The following is an 18,047-nucleotide window of genomic DNA, read 5'->3' as shown; positions in this document are numbered from 1 at the left end:
AAAAGCATAATCTCCCAATGTCATTTATATGCAGAGGTGATACTTGACAAAGACCAGTTCTTCTCTGACCAACAGACATAAAATTATTTCTTCACATTCCTTTCAGAATCCTGAAACTTTCATAAGCATTTAAATCACAAGCGGTTTTTTTTGCTTTGTTTTTTTTTTACAATATTGGAGAAGCAAAAGTATATTGTTAACTTGGCTGTTCGGAACTCAGGAAAGATTTGTGGAAATCCTGGTTTAAAACTGAAGTTCAAACAGGGATTTACTTTGGATCATACAAGTAATGGAGTCATTTAAGCTATCCCAGAGGAAAACAAGATAACTTTGTTAAAAGGAATAGATTGAAAATAGCTTGTATATTCATTTTTTTTCTCGTTTTGTTGATGATAATGTAAAAACCACAAGACCCCTTCCTACAGATTCATTATCAAGATTTATCCTTCACTGGTATTAAAAAACGAAATACTCTCAATTGTATCCCCATTGATACAGTAGCATATGACTTAATCAAGTCTAAATGCTGCCCCCCCTGCCAAGTCTTTGTTCAAACACATTCAACCTGCACTGGCAAGTAGACAAAGGGCATGAACCCTAGCTTGTCCAACTGTCTTACCAGAACAATTTTCAAAACAGGCTCCTTATACTCAACAGCCTGTTACCCATGGGACACACCAATCCAAACTTACACTTCAGACACTGGCTATCACATTACAGGGATAAGCTGCAGCCATACAGGCTTCTATAGCTAGGTAAAAGGAAAATATATATTGCCACTTAATTCATTAGAAAGCTTAACAGGTTTCTTTTGTATAATTTGCAATTTAACATCATCGCCAGACATATATCTGGTTGTGCATAGTTAAAAAGACAATTTGCTGGATTGTGAAAATGTCTCCTCCCGAAACACCTGGATTTGTAAGGTGCTCTATATCAACATTGTTCTGCCGTGCTATTGTACCTGTTTATATCACAAATCGTTAACTACAAGCAATCAACTACTAATTCTAAAAAGGAAACCAGTTAACAGAACATTTAAATTCTCAGTGGGAGTCTACATATATGCCAGTGTTCGTCACAGGCAAAGTGGCTCCTCAAACAGAGCAGCCCGACAGCCTTTCTTCATGTACTTGCAGGACTCCCTGCTAGTTTCATGTGCAACTGATGCCCGCTTGCTCAGATAGGGCTTTCGTTTCTATTGCAAGTGCTGTTGCAATTACTCCTTTGAGTCCTGTTGTTTCCTAGGGAAGCTGCTTGCACAGAAGCCATGGCAACATACTTGATCTCCAGTAGCTCCACAGATATAAAAAAGGTCAGACAAATACAAACTGGCCTCCCTGCTGACAACTCTTGATGCTGATGCACTGAAACTTGTCTGTTTAGAACTTTTTGTGTTGTTTTATTGCAAACTTGGAATGTTGTAGTTTTTTTCCCCCCACAAATGATGTCCCCAAGATAGAACAACGTCCACATATTAAAACAATAAACCACCCTAAATTTTACTGGATATAGGTTATAGCACATCTGTACCTCTAAAATCCAATTATGTTTTTGGATTCTCACACTTATTACTAAACACCCTCAAAATCAAATGCCAGCAAGTGGTGGGGTTGTGCAATGCACTGCCATTATGTATCGATGTAAATTAGCTTCAGCTAAATTGAATGTACAATGCATTGCATGTTCAATCATGAGTGTTTTTAATTATACGTGGTCCCAACCAAATAAAAAATAATAAATTAGTTACAGTTGGGTGCTGCTGGGGATTTAACCTTTTGTACAGTGGCTAAAATACTGGAAAGTGAAAAGCTGCCTGTTCACTATCATGCTCTGCCTATCACACATATGTAACATATTTTAGAACAAGGAATAAATAGACATCACTGTAGAACATCTTTCTTTTTTAATTTTGCTCTAAATGTATCACAAGCATTAGTTGTGACAAATGAGAATTGTATATTCTTGCCCATACCGAGGTAATGGTAAATGATAAAAAGTAAACTTGGTATGAAAAGCATTTCATGCTCCTGTTTGATCTATTTTAATCCAGTTCAATTCTTTGCTTTATGTTATTACACTTGTTAGCAAGGGGTACGGATTTAGAATATTCAGAGAACTCAAGGGGAGACATACCCGTTTGATGAAGCTACACAAATCAATGGCTTCCTTTATAAGAGGGATTAAATACATTGAGGACTATATACACAGGGTGGAAGCACAATATTGGGTGTAATCCCAAGAGAGAACACAAGCGCTTCAGTTTACTTTTATTAGACACAAATAAGCACTTACTGTATATCAGTACAGTGTTTAAATGCTTGCAATAAGGTCACAGTTTGGTGGTTTAGAATTTATGTCATCCTATTAGTGTTCAGCCCTTTCTACAGTACTTGGGCTGTTAGACCCTTTATTGGTGCAACTGTCTAGAAAGTTTAAGAGGTGGTGTGATCCACATCACTGGAGGAATACAGCCGGAACAACAGAATGATTTGAAAATGCTAAATGGGTCTGTTTTCAAAAAAATTATTAGCGCTCCCAATCCCTGATTTTGTTTGGGTTTTTAGGAGGAAATATGATAAGCTATCTTTCTGGTCTGCTGAAACTTCACCTGGTGACGGGTGCATCTGAGAATAAAAAAACAGAATGCCTGCATGTTCTGCTTTCTGCGGTTTTAAGACACCGTACCAAAATACAAACCAGGCATGTTGTATATAAGTTGTTCTTTTGTATTACTGCCAGAATTGTGCTTTATCACCATACAAATCTGGACTGCGAAAAGTAAACTGAGATGATGAAGTTACCAATGAAATGACTTTCTCAGCTGCACAATAAGCGGTAACGGTATAACACAATACAATTTTATGTGCCACAATGGAAAATAAATATACAATGTGCTATACACTACAGCAGTCGTATGTCAGTGATTTACATTTACTGTTCTCTACTGTTCACAAATGCTCGAATACAGACTTTAGTTTAGAAAAGTTATAAAACTGATCGGCTTGTTTTTATACACAGAACTATCATACAATCAAGTATATTTCAAGTGTTAATTGTAATGAATCAAACCTGATTCTGGGCTTGAATACATCAGTGAATCCATTACATACTTAAATACTGCCTGATTCTAGTCAACCCCAGGTTACAAACTGGGTTACAGAAGCAAGCATATCTAACAATCACATCTGTATGCCTTTCACAGTAAATAATTCTTCCATTATCATTTTCTCACATCAGCAATGGTAAGACATTTATCTGAGCCATTTTTCTGCAAGTGACTGGGTGATTAATTCAGTACCAGAGTTTAGTCATGGTATATAAAATGTGTGGAATCCAATATCAGAAGCTAGCAAAAAATAAGCTGTGTTTATATATAAAAAAGATAGCATCCCATATGCAGGTGGTAAGTGACGCCTTCCTCAGGGCCAGGTGAGCCAATCTATGATTCATACAGAGGATGAGTGAAATGTGTGGAATCTGGGAGCCTGAAGTGCTAAGAGAGTATACAACTGTTATTACATTATCACGTGTAGAGTAGTAGACATACAATAGACACCATTTACCCCTTAAAATCTGTGGCAAAAGAAGAGGCAATTCCTAAGATAAATCGCCTGTTTATGCTGTATTGTTGTAATTCAGTCTAAACTGCTACTAGTTCAATATAAGTCATCCAATTAATTATAATAATAATAATAATAATAATAATAATAATAAAAATAATAATAATAATAATAATAATACATTCTCAAAACTCAAAATAATCCATTCCACAATAAATCACAAGTTAAATTAGATGCACAGTAACACTTCACAGAACAGGGTCTCACCTCTGTTTCCTGCTTAAAGAATAATACTAACACACACAAGCTCTGAGATTTTACAAATCACAAAGGTCAAGTGATATAATGACTGCATGATCATCACTACTACTTTTCCTAATATATATATTACAAAGTTTACCTCTTTATATATTGTACTATGCAACAGTATAAGACAAAAGATTGAATAAATGTCTGTAGACTTCAACTAAATACAACCTTGTACTGTACTTTTCAAATTCTGGTTTGGTTAATAATTGCAGTAGTGAAAGATAGTGACATTTGTTCTTCTTTTGTTAGTCTCTTTGAAATTGTAATCATGTTTATAAAACTGCTCTCTGCTGGAGGGACTAATTAGTTAAAAAGCCCATTTGCTTGTGTCCCCAAAAAACAAACATTTTACTATAACTAATCTCTCGTATTAAGCAGAAGTTTGGGCTTGATGGTTCTGAAATTATATATGCAACAAAGAGTATCCAGATTTGTTCGCCAAAGTATTTTTTACTTTTAATTTTGCAAGAAGTTTTTGTAAATCTTGATGAAGGTGCATGGCACAAAAACGTTGATTTGACTTGTTCACTTTATTTTTATCTTGATGTTGCACAAATAAAAGTTTTAAATATTTTGGTGCGGATACTCTGTTTGTATATATTGAATTTATCCAGCACCGAAATCTAGCGAGTGGTGCAAGCTACCTTGACTTTGACTGAAATGATATATAAAAGTTTTTATTACAATACATGCAGTGTACTAACGATGCACAGACATGGTGGTTTGTGGAGGGGATTCCTCATCTCATTGAGCAAGAAAATAGTAAAGCCACCTAGAGTAACTGGTGCTCAGGCTGAAGAGGTGGCAATCATGTTTTCAAAACGATCATATACAGAGAACAATCATTTAGTATTTAAGTGCAGGCAGTTATCTCATCAACTTGATTATTTTTTCAGCCGAGAGCTACAAGATATAAAAACACTGGCTTCCTTCCTCTGCAGCATTCAGACTACATCCCTAAATGCATCCTTAGGGCTAGATAAAATTCCATTTTGTTATTGATACTTATTGTTACAATGGACATTTGAGTCACCTGACAACTCCATTAGAGGAAAAATGATACACTAATAATATGTTACTGATATGTCTACTAAAGTAACTAGCTGAAAGCAAATTAAATTTACTCATCAAAAAATACCTCTGTCACCGTTCACTATTTGTCTATCCCAGATAGAAATGCATTCAGTGCTTTTCTTTTTGTTAAGGAATATATAGCATTGATAAAATATGTTTTGTTTGTTTGTTTGTTTAATGCAATATTGAAATGGTCTTTTAAGTAAAAAGCACACTGAATATTGCATCAAAATGACATTTTCTTGAAATTAAATAAAATATTTTATAGGCTATAGCCAACTAACAGCTCAAAACAAAAAATGAACATGCTTATAAGAATTAACACTGCATACTGAAGGCTTGCTTTATGTTGCAAGCCTTTTGAGTTTGATAACTTTTGGTTACCACACATTTTTAACAGTCAACAGAAATCCTTTAGAATGCTTTGAAACTGAACACTACAAAATGGTTGAGACAGCCAGTCACCCAGACACACACCTGGGCTTCTACAGCATCTTTCTTACAAGTAGATTTCTTTCCAATGTTGCATTAGACATTGAGTTGATCCATTCCCACACCTAATAACAGCTTTCTAAAGTAAGCTCCAAGCTACTATTAATGGAAAAAAGAGCTTAATGTGTCTAATCTTTTACAACCTTTTAAAATCTGTTTTATATATCTAAATGGCAATGCATCTTATATGCTAATCTGTTCGTATGATCACAAAATTGGGATTTTCAATTTTACAGTCTGGGTAGAAAACCACAGGACAGAGTTCCATATGAACAATTAAGTATGACTCTTTGGAGGTTACTTGAAGTCCAACTGAAAATTATACTCAAAGTTGGGTTGGTAAAGGGAATAATTTTAGAGGTAATATTTATTGAAAAGACAGCCACACACTGTACAGGCAAAAGGGAGCTCCAAGCCATTTCAGGCCACAAAAAGAAAAAACAACGATTTCAAACCAGGGCAGCTTCAGATAACAACATCACCACTTCACTTCTGGGCCATAGGGAAAACTCAAGGTGTCCAAATTCAAAAAGAAGAAAGCTACAGTAGCAATAAATACAACTCCTATTAAACAATCATTTTCTCATGCAACTGCAAGCAAAACCCCCATGATTTATTCATATCATTAACAGCTTGGCAGCTGAATAGAGAGTGCTTAGTGAACAGCAGAAATGTTTTTTTTTCCTCTGAATATTCCATCAAAACATCCCATAAATCCTGTTCTAGTATTATCTTCCTGTCTGGGAAAGGCAGCACCTAAATTGCAAACCTTTGTACGTTTTCTATCAAAGAACTGCTAAAAACATGGTTTCTGCAGGAAGCTATGAATTTCCCCTTCAAATGAAACTCATTTAGCAGATTTAGGAGTGCAGGGGTGAGGAAAAACAAAGGAAACCAAGTGCAGTGACTACAAGGACACTGTTTTCCAACATGTATGCAGCATGTTTAGTGGATATAATATGTGGATTTCACATTATAATCTTCCTGGTTTTCACTCACTATCTGCTATTTGATCTGGCAAAACAGAACTGAACCCCTTTCCTCAATAACACAATCACCCAGATAGCAACCCATGATGAGGACTTTTGACAACCTAGTAGCAAATCAAACAGACTAGTGTTGGCTCTTCAAAGACGTATGCATAGGCATCCCAGTGCAATTCTGCAAGTCACAGGGCTGGGCTAATCCATCTGTCCATGGGGCACCACGAATTGGTGCACCCGGACATGTTTAAACAAGCCCCTCGTTGAGTGAGGGGTTAAGGTTTTTTTTTTTGACCTGGACAACGCCTGCTGGTCATCACTGATACATGGGCAGGCTTTAGGTTAAAAACACGTCAATCCCTAAACTACAGAACTGTTTAACTGAAAGGTTTCTCTTTGTGTTGTTGCATCAGTTTCTGAGAGGGAAAGAGTTAATGAACATGCACCAACAAAGGGAAATTCAAAATAAAATGACTAAATATATTCTATATAAACTAAAGGAGGAAGTGCAGCCTAGTGGTCAGAGCTGGGGGTTGGTAACCTGGATACCCTGGTCTCCAATCCCTTCTCAGCCACTTGACTTGCTGTGTGACCTTGGTCAAGTCACTTTACCTCCTTGTGTTTCAGTTCCAGCCAAGCTGTATAAAGGGGTACATGCAGGACCCCACTGGAATCGATAAGGTGCAGGCTATCCTGGGTAGATAATTGAGAAAAGTCAAATTAGAGTTTCATTTCAACATGAACATTATTGTCCTTTGAATACTGTGTTCCAAAGTGCATACACGTAATATAGTACACCATACAGATTATCAGTAGCTTACATTTTTTGTTAGCTTGATAAAAAAGCTGATAAATACCACTCTGACCATGATGTAACACACAAAACAGGCATGCACATGTGTCCTGGTTCCTGGTTTGGCCTTTAACAAACAAACACACAACATTTAACATGTATTTATCTATTGTCTGGGAAACAGGAAGCACCCAAGAAAAGCTTGTACCAAATAGTTTTAATGTGACAATTTGGATTTATGTGTAACCTTTCCTCTACAGTCAGGTAAATCTGCTTCATGAATAACATAAGGAAAACATCAGAATTTCCTTAATTCCATATTCCAGAAGAGAGTGAAAGCATAGTTTCTACAATAAATTAAACCAAGTGACATTTACAGGAAAAGCATTGTAGATGCTTCCAAGATATGGCAGTCAATACATCAATTGACCAGGCATATTGTAATCGTGCAAACTGAAAAGTCATGACTCATACAAAAAACCCTCCAGATAGATAAAAGAAATTGCAGTAGGTGGAGACTGTTTAAATTATGAGCAATGAAGCACTGTGGTATTTCAATACAATGAATCACTTAATTCTTAAGTACTGTACTTTTCTTAAAGTTCAGTTGTTTATTAATTACTGGTGGCTTTAGGCAATCGTTTTTGTTTGTTTGATCAGTTTTTCAGTTTATCCAAGTTTAACAATAACTCTCTTAAAAAAGATTCCCCATATAATCCTTTTTGCAATGAGTGATCAATGATTGCAAAGCATAAAACAAATCTAATTAAGGACTAAAGGTACTTCCAGCCACTGGCCTAGCGAGACTATTGCCTGTTGGCTATTGCAATATTATTATTATTATTATTATTGTAGTTATCAGAAGTCATAATTAAGGCATGGTTCAAAGTCTGCCAAAAGTCATAATTATGGGTTTGTTGTGCCAATTTCATGTTGTCAGTTGGTGCAAAAGGGTTAGAAGATCAAGCAAAACTCCTTTTTATGCATAACAATATAAATGACGCAGCACGGCCGTGTATATTGTTTCTTAATAAACAGTTCTGAGCACTGTAATGACGTACTGTAGCAAACAGTGTCAGACAGCAGCTTTCCAACACCAGCATTTATTTTTAGGGTGGAAACAACAATCAAAGTAATTATGGCTTACCACTAACTGAAAAAAATGCATAGCTTTTTTATTGAACATTTCAATTTGGATTTTAATACAGCTTTGTAACTTTTCATTATTACTAAATAATACTGGATATACAAATATGATTACAACAACACAGCACCTTGATAATCTTGCAAAAAACACCCTCAATTATTTTTATAAAAAATCCTAATATCAAATCTATTCACAACCCAGTTCAGAACACCTCTCTCTAAATGAACATGAATACTTAAAAAGACTACCCAGCCAAATTTACTTCAAATTATATCTTATGTTTCAAGATTGTGTCAGTTAAACAAAATGGCTGACCCCCCAGCCCCCCCCCCCCACACTTTTAAAAAAGTGGGAAGTTAAACTACTTTTTTTTTTTTTAAATAAGGGGGCAGAGAATCAGGATAAGACAAGTAAGCAGTCTGTTGCTATGTATGTGAGCTGTTTGAGCAGTGCACACATACTGTGTTCATATATTTTCATTTTTGGATGTTTGTTTGTTTGTTTCTTGTGTGCACAATGGTTTGATTTGCTGTGTTTTCTAAATAATGTATATGACCTCATAAATCAAACCCAATTCATGCAAATGACACTCGCTTACAAGTTCTTACAGAAATCTAAACCTTAGTGGTGCCCTAGGCTAGTAATACGCAGCTTTCATTCAGGTCTGAAAAGAACAACTCCACTAGCTCTCAAATTAAAAACAAAAATGTAATACAAATGGTGGAAAGGGTAGACCTCAGAGGGCTAGCTTGTACAATCAAAGTTCAAGCCTCCTGAGTAAAACATGCGTTACAGATTCTCCCACTCAATAATTTACTAAAGCTCCACATTGGGAGACACTGGCATTGTAAGGGTATGTTGTTCTGTCTGACAAAGTACTGACCAGTTGATCACGTTTTCATTTCATAACTTTGTTGAAAGCAAGATCATTCGAATAGGCACTATTTTAAATGCAATATGTGATTCTTTTTGCATTTAAAATGAATATTAAATAAGCCCACCAGAAGTGTTTTGTAGTCCTTTAACTCAAAGCAATATTGTTCTTTGTTAGTTACATCAATCCTGTCACAGCTGTAAAAAAAAAGTAGAGCTAACAGTATCATAAAAAGGAGATCACCAAAAAGAATGTTATAACCAAAATCAGCACAACTGGATAAATGGCTCTAAAGAAGGATGAAACTCTCCATCAGTACGTATGACGTAATCCCAACGTCCACGGCGACACCACAAAAAAAACTAAAAAAACTAAATAAACAAAAACAAAACACAACAGAAGCTTGGCAAACTGATCAGATGGGTGAACACTTAACTTTTCTCAACAGCGGGATCCTTAACCTCTGTTATTTTATGACTTACACAGTATGAGGACCAAGTCACATCTATCTGATGGTATATTAAAAGTGTCTAACATCATCAGTCCAGCTCCTTGAGTCAAGGATTAAGAAAACATAAGTGAAACAGTTGTTTGGTTGAAAGACACAGTACATTTTTTTTTAATATGTAAGTCAGTATGTAAGACTGACTGTGTTTGGAAAAGACTGCATAATAAAAGTAATGTGTGTAGTAGACCACAACCTGTTGTTTCCCTGGTAGCTATAGTAACTACAGTAGTGTTGACACTGACCGCTCCTATAAAAAGGAAGGGAACGCAATCTCCTCTTACCTTGTTATAGTAGTGCACCTGGACTGAATGCCACTGCCCATCACTGACACCACCTGGAACTAAGGGAGCTACTGTTGTTATAGCCTCACCTAGAGATAAAGAGCAAAACCAATGTGATAAGCAAATAACATGCTTTGTAAACATGGAACCATCATACCTGTGACATGGTCAATGTATGGATTCTGCAATGTCACAATTAAGGGTTATGTGACTGATGCACAACAGACAGGAATAATGTGACTGATGAATCATAAAAAATAAAATAAAAAATAAATAAAAAACAGGGTATAAAAACTTATTACACAAAGAGAAGTCTGTTTACCTTCAGGCAATGCATGGCTTTTTAACCATAGGAAATATTATTATTTTTTCTCTGTAATTTATTATAATTGGAGCCGACACGCAGTTACTGTACAAAAGTGTTAATGAACATTTAACTAGGGCTGGGGTTGCCATTGCCAGAATTAACTTGGATAGTGGATTTCATTATGGTTGACCTTTTAACTTTTTGGTTTCCCTTTAACTTGTGTTCTTACACCGAATGCTGCATACCCAGCTTTAACTGAAAGTAATTTGAGTGTATTTGTTTTGTTTCCCCTCAGTTAGATAAGGTTCTATGTTTTTCATAATCAGTTTCACAGTGAACACACATACAAAAAATGGCCATAAAAGAAAAGAAGTTCAATTGTTATAAAGCAAATAAAGGTTGTGTTTTATGTCAACAAGCTAACTTGGTCTTGGAGTGACTGAAATGAACTGGCAATATAGCCCATCAACTGAAATATAATGGCCATGGTGGGATGAGGGTGTGGGGCTATTTATTTGTGGGGCCACTGCAGTAGAACAGGGTCATAAAAAGCATTACCCAGAAACTATATGTTTTGATACCTATTGGATATAACAGCCAGATGGCCATTTGAAAGATTTCTCCCCCAGTGCTGGCATAAGCAAGCAACGAAATAACATTCCCTACAAGACGGTAATAGTTTACACTCTTTTTACCAGCCAGCCCTTTCAGCTAAATAGTCAGATATCTCTGTCCTCTCAACACACAATTATTCTGTATGATTTACTTGAGTCTGGTATGGCTTTATTTATCCAGATGGTGTTCTCAAAATAAGGAGTGACTCTGTTATGCAAAAGTTACTGCTTGTTTTATTAAATTCCTTAGCTTAATAAATAAATAAATAAATAAATAAATAAATAAATAAATAAATAAATAAAACTGATGATCGTTATCATTGATTACGTTTTTTGCATCAAAGACAACAAATAAGAGAGACAAGAATCCCCTCAAAGAGATAGACACAGCGTGCCTCACTAGCTTGTTTTGTACCGTCTCATTTTGCTGTAACCTGGGAATTATGAATGAGGATTCGAAGAGCAGCAGACTTCTATTGCATGGCAGGCATCTGCTGCACAGGTTTCATCACAGACTGATGAATAGTGTACAAAACACAAAGTTCATTTGTGACTGTCTGGAAGGGTGATCATAACATTTAAATTGAAGGTGAGCACTAACAATTTCTTTTTACGGTTATCCCACTACTTGAGCATTTCATTGGTCATAAAATAAAAGCTAATGACTGATATGTCTGCTTTTAAAATCTTGAATGTGCATTTTACCCATTTGTTGGAATACCCAAATGTACGCAATGCACCAATCGACAGAACAATCCATGTGCTTCTCCATTTTGCATTTGGGGGATTTTTATTACACCTATTCATTTTGAACTTTGAAATGTTTATTTTGCTTTCTTTGCACATTGAGCACTATTCAAAACGCTTTAAGAACAAAGGCCTAATGGTCCATTGTCTTGAAAAATAGCCACCAGAAAACGCATCTCCTATACCGTAACTGGCTTCTCTGTTGGAGCTGTTCTATATACCCAATTAAATCATAAATAGCCCATGAAAAGAACTGCGATAATTAGTTTTCTTTTAAAATAAAACATTTCTTTACTCCACCGTGAGATATCATGGCAATAAGAGAAACTATGCTGCTCTGTGTGCTTATTTTACAAAAATTAGACATACTGCGCACATTGTCCATCTTACCTGCTGAGAACGTCAGCTGGATCTGCTCGTCAATGATTTCTACCGCAATAAAGTCATGCTTTTCATTAAACCGCCCGTTGTAAAGCAGCAAAGCATTCCTTTCCCTGGTAGCGAACCTGCAAAAAAGCACAGCAATATTTTTAACTTTTATTGAACCACTAACTTGGATTTTACTGCCACATTGCAACTGGATCGCTATGACAACAAAACATTCTAGGGCTGCAGGTTTTAAAGGAACATGCTGAGAAAAATATTATCTGCTGTAGGTTGTGCAGTAAAATAGGCTCATAAAGTAGCATAGTCTAAAAACAGAAAAATATTATCCTTCAGACAAAGTTTGCATTTTTAAAATAATGTATTCAAAATAGAGAAATGTACACCACCTATAAACAAGTATAGAATTCCTAGTAATTGTTCATTTTACTGTCTTGGAGCAGATAACTGTATCAAACACCTTGTGTGCCTAATTAACACTCCTGACTGGTCTTTAGATTTGGACACTAAACATATGTTAAAACAAGCCTAGTTATATGACAAGGTTTAGCTGGCAGGTGGCGAATACTACCAATACTGAATGCACTTTCCCGACCACATTGTAATGTAACGAAAGGTCAACTACATATCACTGCAGCCTCTACCATTATACATTCATGCAAAGTATCAGAAAGCAAAGACAGCCCAATAGCCTTACTCTTACTAAAAGTGTGCCCCACAGGTTCATAATGTTTGCAAGACAACACATTGTAAAAGAGAAAGACACACCAGGCACTTAAGAGTTTACAATGACTCAAAAGCATTTAGTAAATTCCATTCAAGCATTCAGGACCGCTCCCCTTTCTACTGTACCTAGAAAGAGAAGTCAAATACTGTCCATTCATTGTTCAAATGCTAACCAAGAAAACTGAAATGAAGCCCAGTTATTATTATTATTATTTATTATTTATTTCTTAGCAGACACCCTTGTCCAGGGCGACTTACAATTGTTACAAGATATCACATTATTTTTACATACAATTACCCATTTATACAGTTGGGTTTTTACTGGAGCAATCTAGGTAAAGTACCTTGCTCAAGGGTACAGCAGCAGTGTCCCCCACCTGGGATTGAACCCACGACCCTCCGGTCAAGAGTCCAGAGTCCTAACCACTACTTCACACTGCTGCCCTATTGAACCCTATTTCATTTTTGTGCACCACCGTGTGGTTTGTGGTGTATAAAGTTAGACTAGTCGAGATGAGCTTCATAAACCAAACTGAGCCCATCAGCATTGCATATTGGATTCAAGACTACTTCAACAGTCACAGACTTGTGACTGAGCAAGCGCAGGTGTGAATGAACCCCTCTCGCTCTACAAGCTCATAATACCCTTGTGCCTCAGGTGCATGAATTCCATCGTTCACATGCCTAATTTAAACACTGTTTGTGGTAGGAAAAGGTGGGGCAAGTCTCTCCTCGAGTAGAATTACATGTAAATGTAAAAATGGGAATAACGACAGGGCAGGACGAATAACTGCATTATGGCCACATAGAGAAGCAGAGATATATGGAAAAGGGCTGAGGGTCTGCAATGACCATGTGCAGTCATTTTTGTTATTTTGTTAAGTTGTGCCATGCATGCAGATTTTCTTGGTTCCCGAATCAGAATGTATGTATTATTAAACCTTTTTTTTGTTTTTAAATCATATGGAAAAAGCTTTTATTTTACTATATTTAGAATTAGCATGTCAAAATTAAGGAAAACTTAAAGAATGGCTGTGAGAACTACAACACATATTATTGTAAATAATCTGCCCAAAATATGATCCTGAATGAATGTCATGGTTGTGTCAGTGGTTTTGTACTTACATGAGGGAAACAGTGAAGTGAAATCTCTGCCGGAGCCCCTTGAAGGTGACAAAGGACTGAGGAGGGAAGCTCCTGGTGGTCATCTCACAGTACGGACGCTCATACTCTCCAGGGGGGCACTCGCATCTAAACCCACCTATAAGGAGGTTGATGCAGGTCCCTCCATTCTTACACACACCAGGAGAGCAGCGCCCAGAGCGTGTGTTCACTTCACAGTGCTCTCCTTGAATAAAAATGACATGAAAATTAGTAATGATAATTAACAATAAAAACAATAATACCACAGATTAAAGCCTTTAGGCGTGATCTTCTGTTTTCTAGTGTAGTTGGGATTTAAAATGTGTGTCGTGGTTTAGCGAGTAACAGCTTAGGCCTAACAAGATTAGTCATAACAACAACAATTTTAATAGATACCATTTGCTGGGAGTAGAAAAGTAGGGGAGTAGATTTTTTTTTGTCTTTAAATGATCCATTTCTGAAATTTAGGCATGACCGATACAGAGTATGCTAGTTTAACACAATTATTATTATTTGTTTATTTAGCAGACGCCTTTATCCAAGGCGAATTACAGAGACTAGGGTGTGTAAACTATGCATCAGCTGCAGAGTCAATTATAATTACGTCTCACCCGAAAGACAGAGCACAAGGAGGTTAAGTGACTTGCTCAGGGTCACACAATGAGTCAGTGGCTGAGATGAGATTTGAACCGGGGACCTCCTGGTTACAAACCCTTTTCTTTAACCACTGGACCACACAGCCTCCTATATATATAGAAGTTACAGAAAAAAGGTGGGCTGCTTCAAAGATACATGGATAACGTATTCAAAATAAAGCCTAGTAAGCTCATTATTGAAGATGAAATGCTTCTAAGAGTAGGCATTAGCGTTGTGCTATTCACATGCCGGGCTAAGACATGCAAATTTAAATCAATGTTAACGGTCCAACAGAAGAGGTTCCTTATTTTTATAGTATCACGTGGACACTTCAAGTTCGGCTTTGATATATAAGCCTATTCAATGTAAACAGCACATATGTAATAGCATAAGAAAGGGGTAGAGACAACACTAAAATGAACAGTTTTTTCTTATATTTCATAATGTTGAATAAGTTACTTCCTCAAGAAAACAGACTTCACAGCAGTACAAAATGTTTATCTTTTACCGATTGACACAACACCAGTAAATCAGTAACTGTACCAATCTAAACTGATGATGAAAGCTGGATACAATGTTCAAAACTGATTACTGATTTACTAGTCTGAATCATGCCAATAAAGATGAGTACCATACACATTCAACAAGGTATTGTGATGCCTTTCATCATATAAACTGTCTGGTTATGTTCTAATAAGTCCCATTAAGAAATATATCAAAACATCACTGAAAATAAAACTCTAGTCTCTAAGGCTGCTTAAATCTAGTGTCTTTTGACACTAAAGTATATGTGTTTCAAACAGTAAATATAATGTGACTTGCACATATACTATATATATATATATATATATATATATATATATATATATATATATATATATATATATATATATATATATATAAATTCCCAATTGAATTCACTCAGCACAAAGGGATGTTATGTATGGACCCCTGTTCTTTGATCACCCAGTATCATGATCAAACACCATGCAAACAGCTGAGTGCTTTTCATCGTGTCCAAAAGCATCCGTAATTTCCCACAATATTTTTGGTTGAAAACTTGAAATGTATGGTAGTGTTTTAAAACTCGTGTCTGACATGAGTAAAATGTAACTCTAAAAAAGTATTCTTGTCTTGATTACTGCGAATAATATAGGCCAATAATGTCAGTCTTATCTGAAAGGTACATACATGTTGCCCAAGAATGGCATTTGTTTCAATTCCGAAATTTCCACCAGAAATGTAAAAAAAACAAAAAAAAAACTTTACTTCTGTTAAAAGCTTAACCTTGACAGAAATGGGATTTACCAAATAGATTAACACAAATGTAACTATAACTCACATTGTAACAACAGCAACCAGGCTTTCACCTGACAGACAGTTCAGAAATGGAATGGTTTACATTTGCTAACAACAGATTTAGTTTCAAAAGAGACATTTGCAAATCTGACAAAGTCTTGTTAATATGGATGTGAAAACACAAGTACTGACAGGCTTCTATATATAAGATATATTTTCCTAAAATATGGAATAAATTAGATCATGAAGAACATCCTTCTCTTTTTCTCTGTTTTAATGAAAACTTGACGGTTGTTTTGTAAGGTTTGATTGATGCGTGCTACATGAACTCAAGGTTTGATGACCATGAAAGAATAAAAAAAAAGTATTTATTAATGCGAGAAATACTGCATCAGTAAAGTACTTCAGGATGGTTGCACTAAATATAATCATTTAGAAATACATTAAACTTCTTATTATACACATACAAGTAGTAAAACTAAAAGAGAGTTCGGACTCTTTCTCAATTTTTTCAATTGAACTGTACAACTAAAAAGCAAGAACTAATAATAAGTGATAGTAAGTGGAGAAACCACCGGAATGCTAAACATATTGAAGCTCTAGGCACTTTTATACACCAGCCCGCATAGATCCAAAGAACATAAGCACACACATTTTATCCTAACAAAACAACAATTGAAGATAGTAAAGCAACTATTTGTGAAGTTCCTACCAGTTATATTCCTACCAGTATTAGATATTAAAAATGACATGGCCCATAACTGGAAGGCAATAGAAGACCAGTGTACTTCCTCAACTGTGAGCTATGGGCCAAAGAAGTCTGTTGCTAGCATTTGATCTTTATAAACAGCACACAGTCTTTAGTTCAGAACCAACGATTGAAGCTGGACATGAAACCTCACCCTCAGACATACAGGCCACACTAGCCCTGTGGATGCCTGCTTAGTTTTCTGAGACTGTTACTGATGTCATTTCCCAATACAGAGGTCTCTCGAAATGGAAATGCAGGACCCACCTCCTACATTTGAAATTGCTATTGTGAAAACTAGTAGCCTGAGAATAATAGTTTGACCACTTAAATGATAGTTCAATTTTTCTGTAACTCCAAATTATAAGTGAATTTAGGATGCAGTTTGCGATGTTACATTGCAATAATAATAGCAATCATGCAGTTCAGCTGCAGTTACAGTTAGTTAAACTGCATTACTTTTCAAATGGTTCCCGAAGGGTACTGAGAGTAACCATACTTTATGGAGCACAGGATGTGAGGCCAAATCCAGGTAATTACTTAATTAGATAATCCGTTTTCAAAAAACAGCTCAGTTTACTTTTAATGTCAGAAACAGAAGAAGCATGGAGACAGGCCTACTGTCGTCACCTACACAAATTTATAATAACTACCTGGAGTTGAACTGTGACCTTCAAAGCACCATCAGAGGAATGACAGATTATTAGTCCATAATTGCCCTATGGAGGAAGTTCATGGAAAGTTCTACGTTTCAGCCAGTGCTCAATTTTGGTGAAATAGTTGCATGAGAATTATACCTTATCATCAGGTTCTAGAGGTTGTCAAATAAGATGAAAGATTGTATCAGTCATTTATTCACAAATTATGTCTGATGTCTCGGTAAAAGCGAAACTTTAGAACTCCCGGAGCTGAATTACAGCAATTACAAATCCAAAAAGGTATAATCTTCTGTTCAAACCTTTCAAAAAGTGACCTCAGTAGTGCATTTTATGAGCAAGTACATGTATAGCTTCCTGCTATACTGCATTCCATTCCATTAATCTCTTGAAGCCACATAAGCTAGTAACCCTATGAACTGATTTTATAAATACAGTATGCTTAAACAAAATTATATAACACATATATATATAAAGATATGTACAACATATCGAAATAATATATATATATATTAACCTTAGCAGTTGGAAATGGATCTCACCTTTGACACACCAGTAAGTACTATGTCCTGTATTTAATGTACCAATCTTAAATGTAGTATTTTACAAACAGTAAAAATTCTGACAAAATCTCAGAAACTAGATGATTAGTTTCAGGGTTGTTATTGAAACCACATCCAAAACTCATCAACAGCACCAGGTTTCATCACTAATGTCAGCAATTAGTGTAATCTCTTCAACACAGATGTTTCTTACAAATCCC

General features: G+C 35.9%; 1 protein-coding gene across 3 annotated transcripts in view; it reads right to left on the bottom strand.

Annotated features, from left to right (window-relative positions):
* celsr1a (cadherin EGF LAG seven-pass G-type receptor 1a) overlaps positions 1-18,047 on the bottom strand; it is a 97,671-nt gene that overhangs the window by 37,531 nt on the left and 42,093 nt on the right. For 2 of the 3 annotated variants that reach the window (XM_059027179.1, XM_059027180.1), the window contains exons 3-6: positions 13,928-14,150; positions 12,083-12,198; positions 10,025-10,113; positions 7,034-7,114 (exon numbers count right to left, since the gene is read on the bottom strand). In XM_059027179.1, the coding sequence (XP_058883162.1) occupies positions 7,034-7,114; positions 10,025-10,113; positions 12,083-12,198; positions 13,928-14,150 (509 nt within the window). The remainder of the gene's footprint in view (positions 1-7,033; positions 7,115-10,024; positions 10,114-12,082; positions 12,199-13,927; positions 14,151-18,047) is intronic. The other variant, XM_034026564.3, reaches the window with a different exon arrangement.

The sequence above is a fragment of the Acipenser ruthenus genome, chromosome 7, assembly GCF_902713425.1.
Source record: "Acipenser ruthenus chromosome 7, fAciRut3.2 maternal haplotype, whole genome shotgun sequence".
In the NCBI taxonomy this organism is placed as follows: domain Eukaryota; kingdom Metazoa; phylum Chordata; class Actinopteri; order Acipenseriformes; family Acipenseridae; genus Acipenser; species Acipenser ruthenus.
The sequence above is the reverse complement of the archived record's forward strand: the minus strand, read 5'-3'. Positions and strand labels throughout refer to the sequence as shown.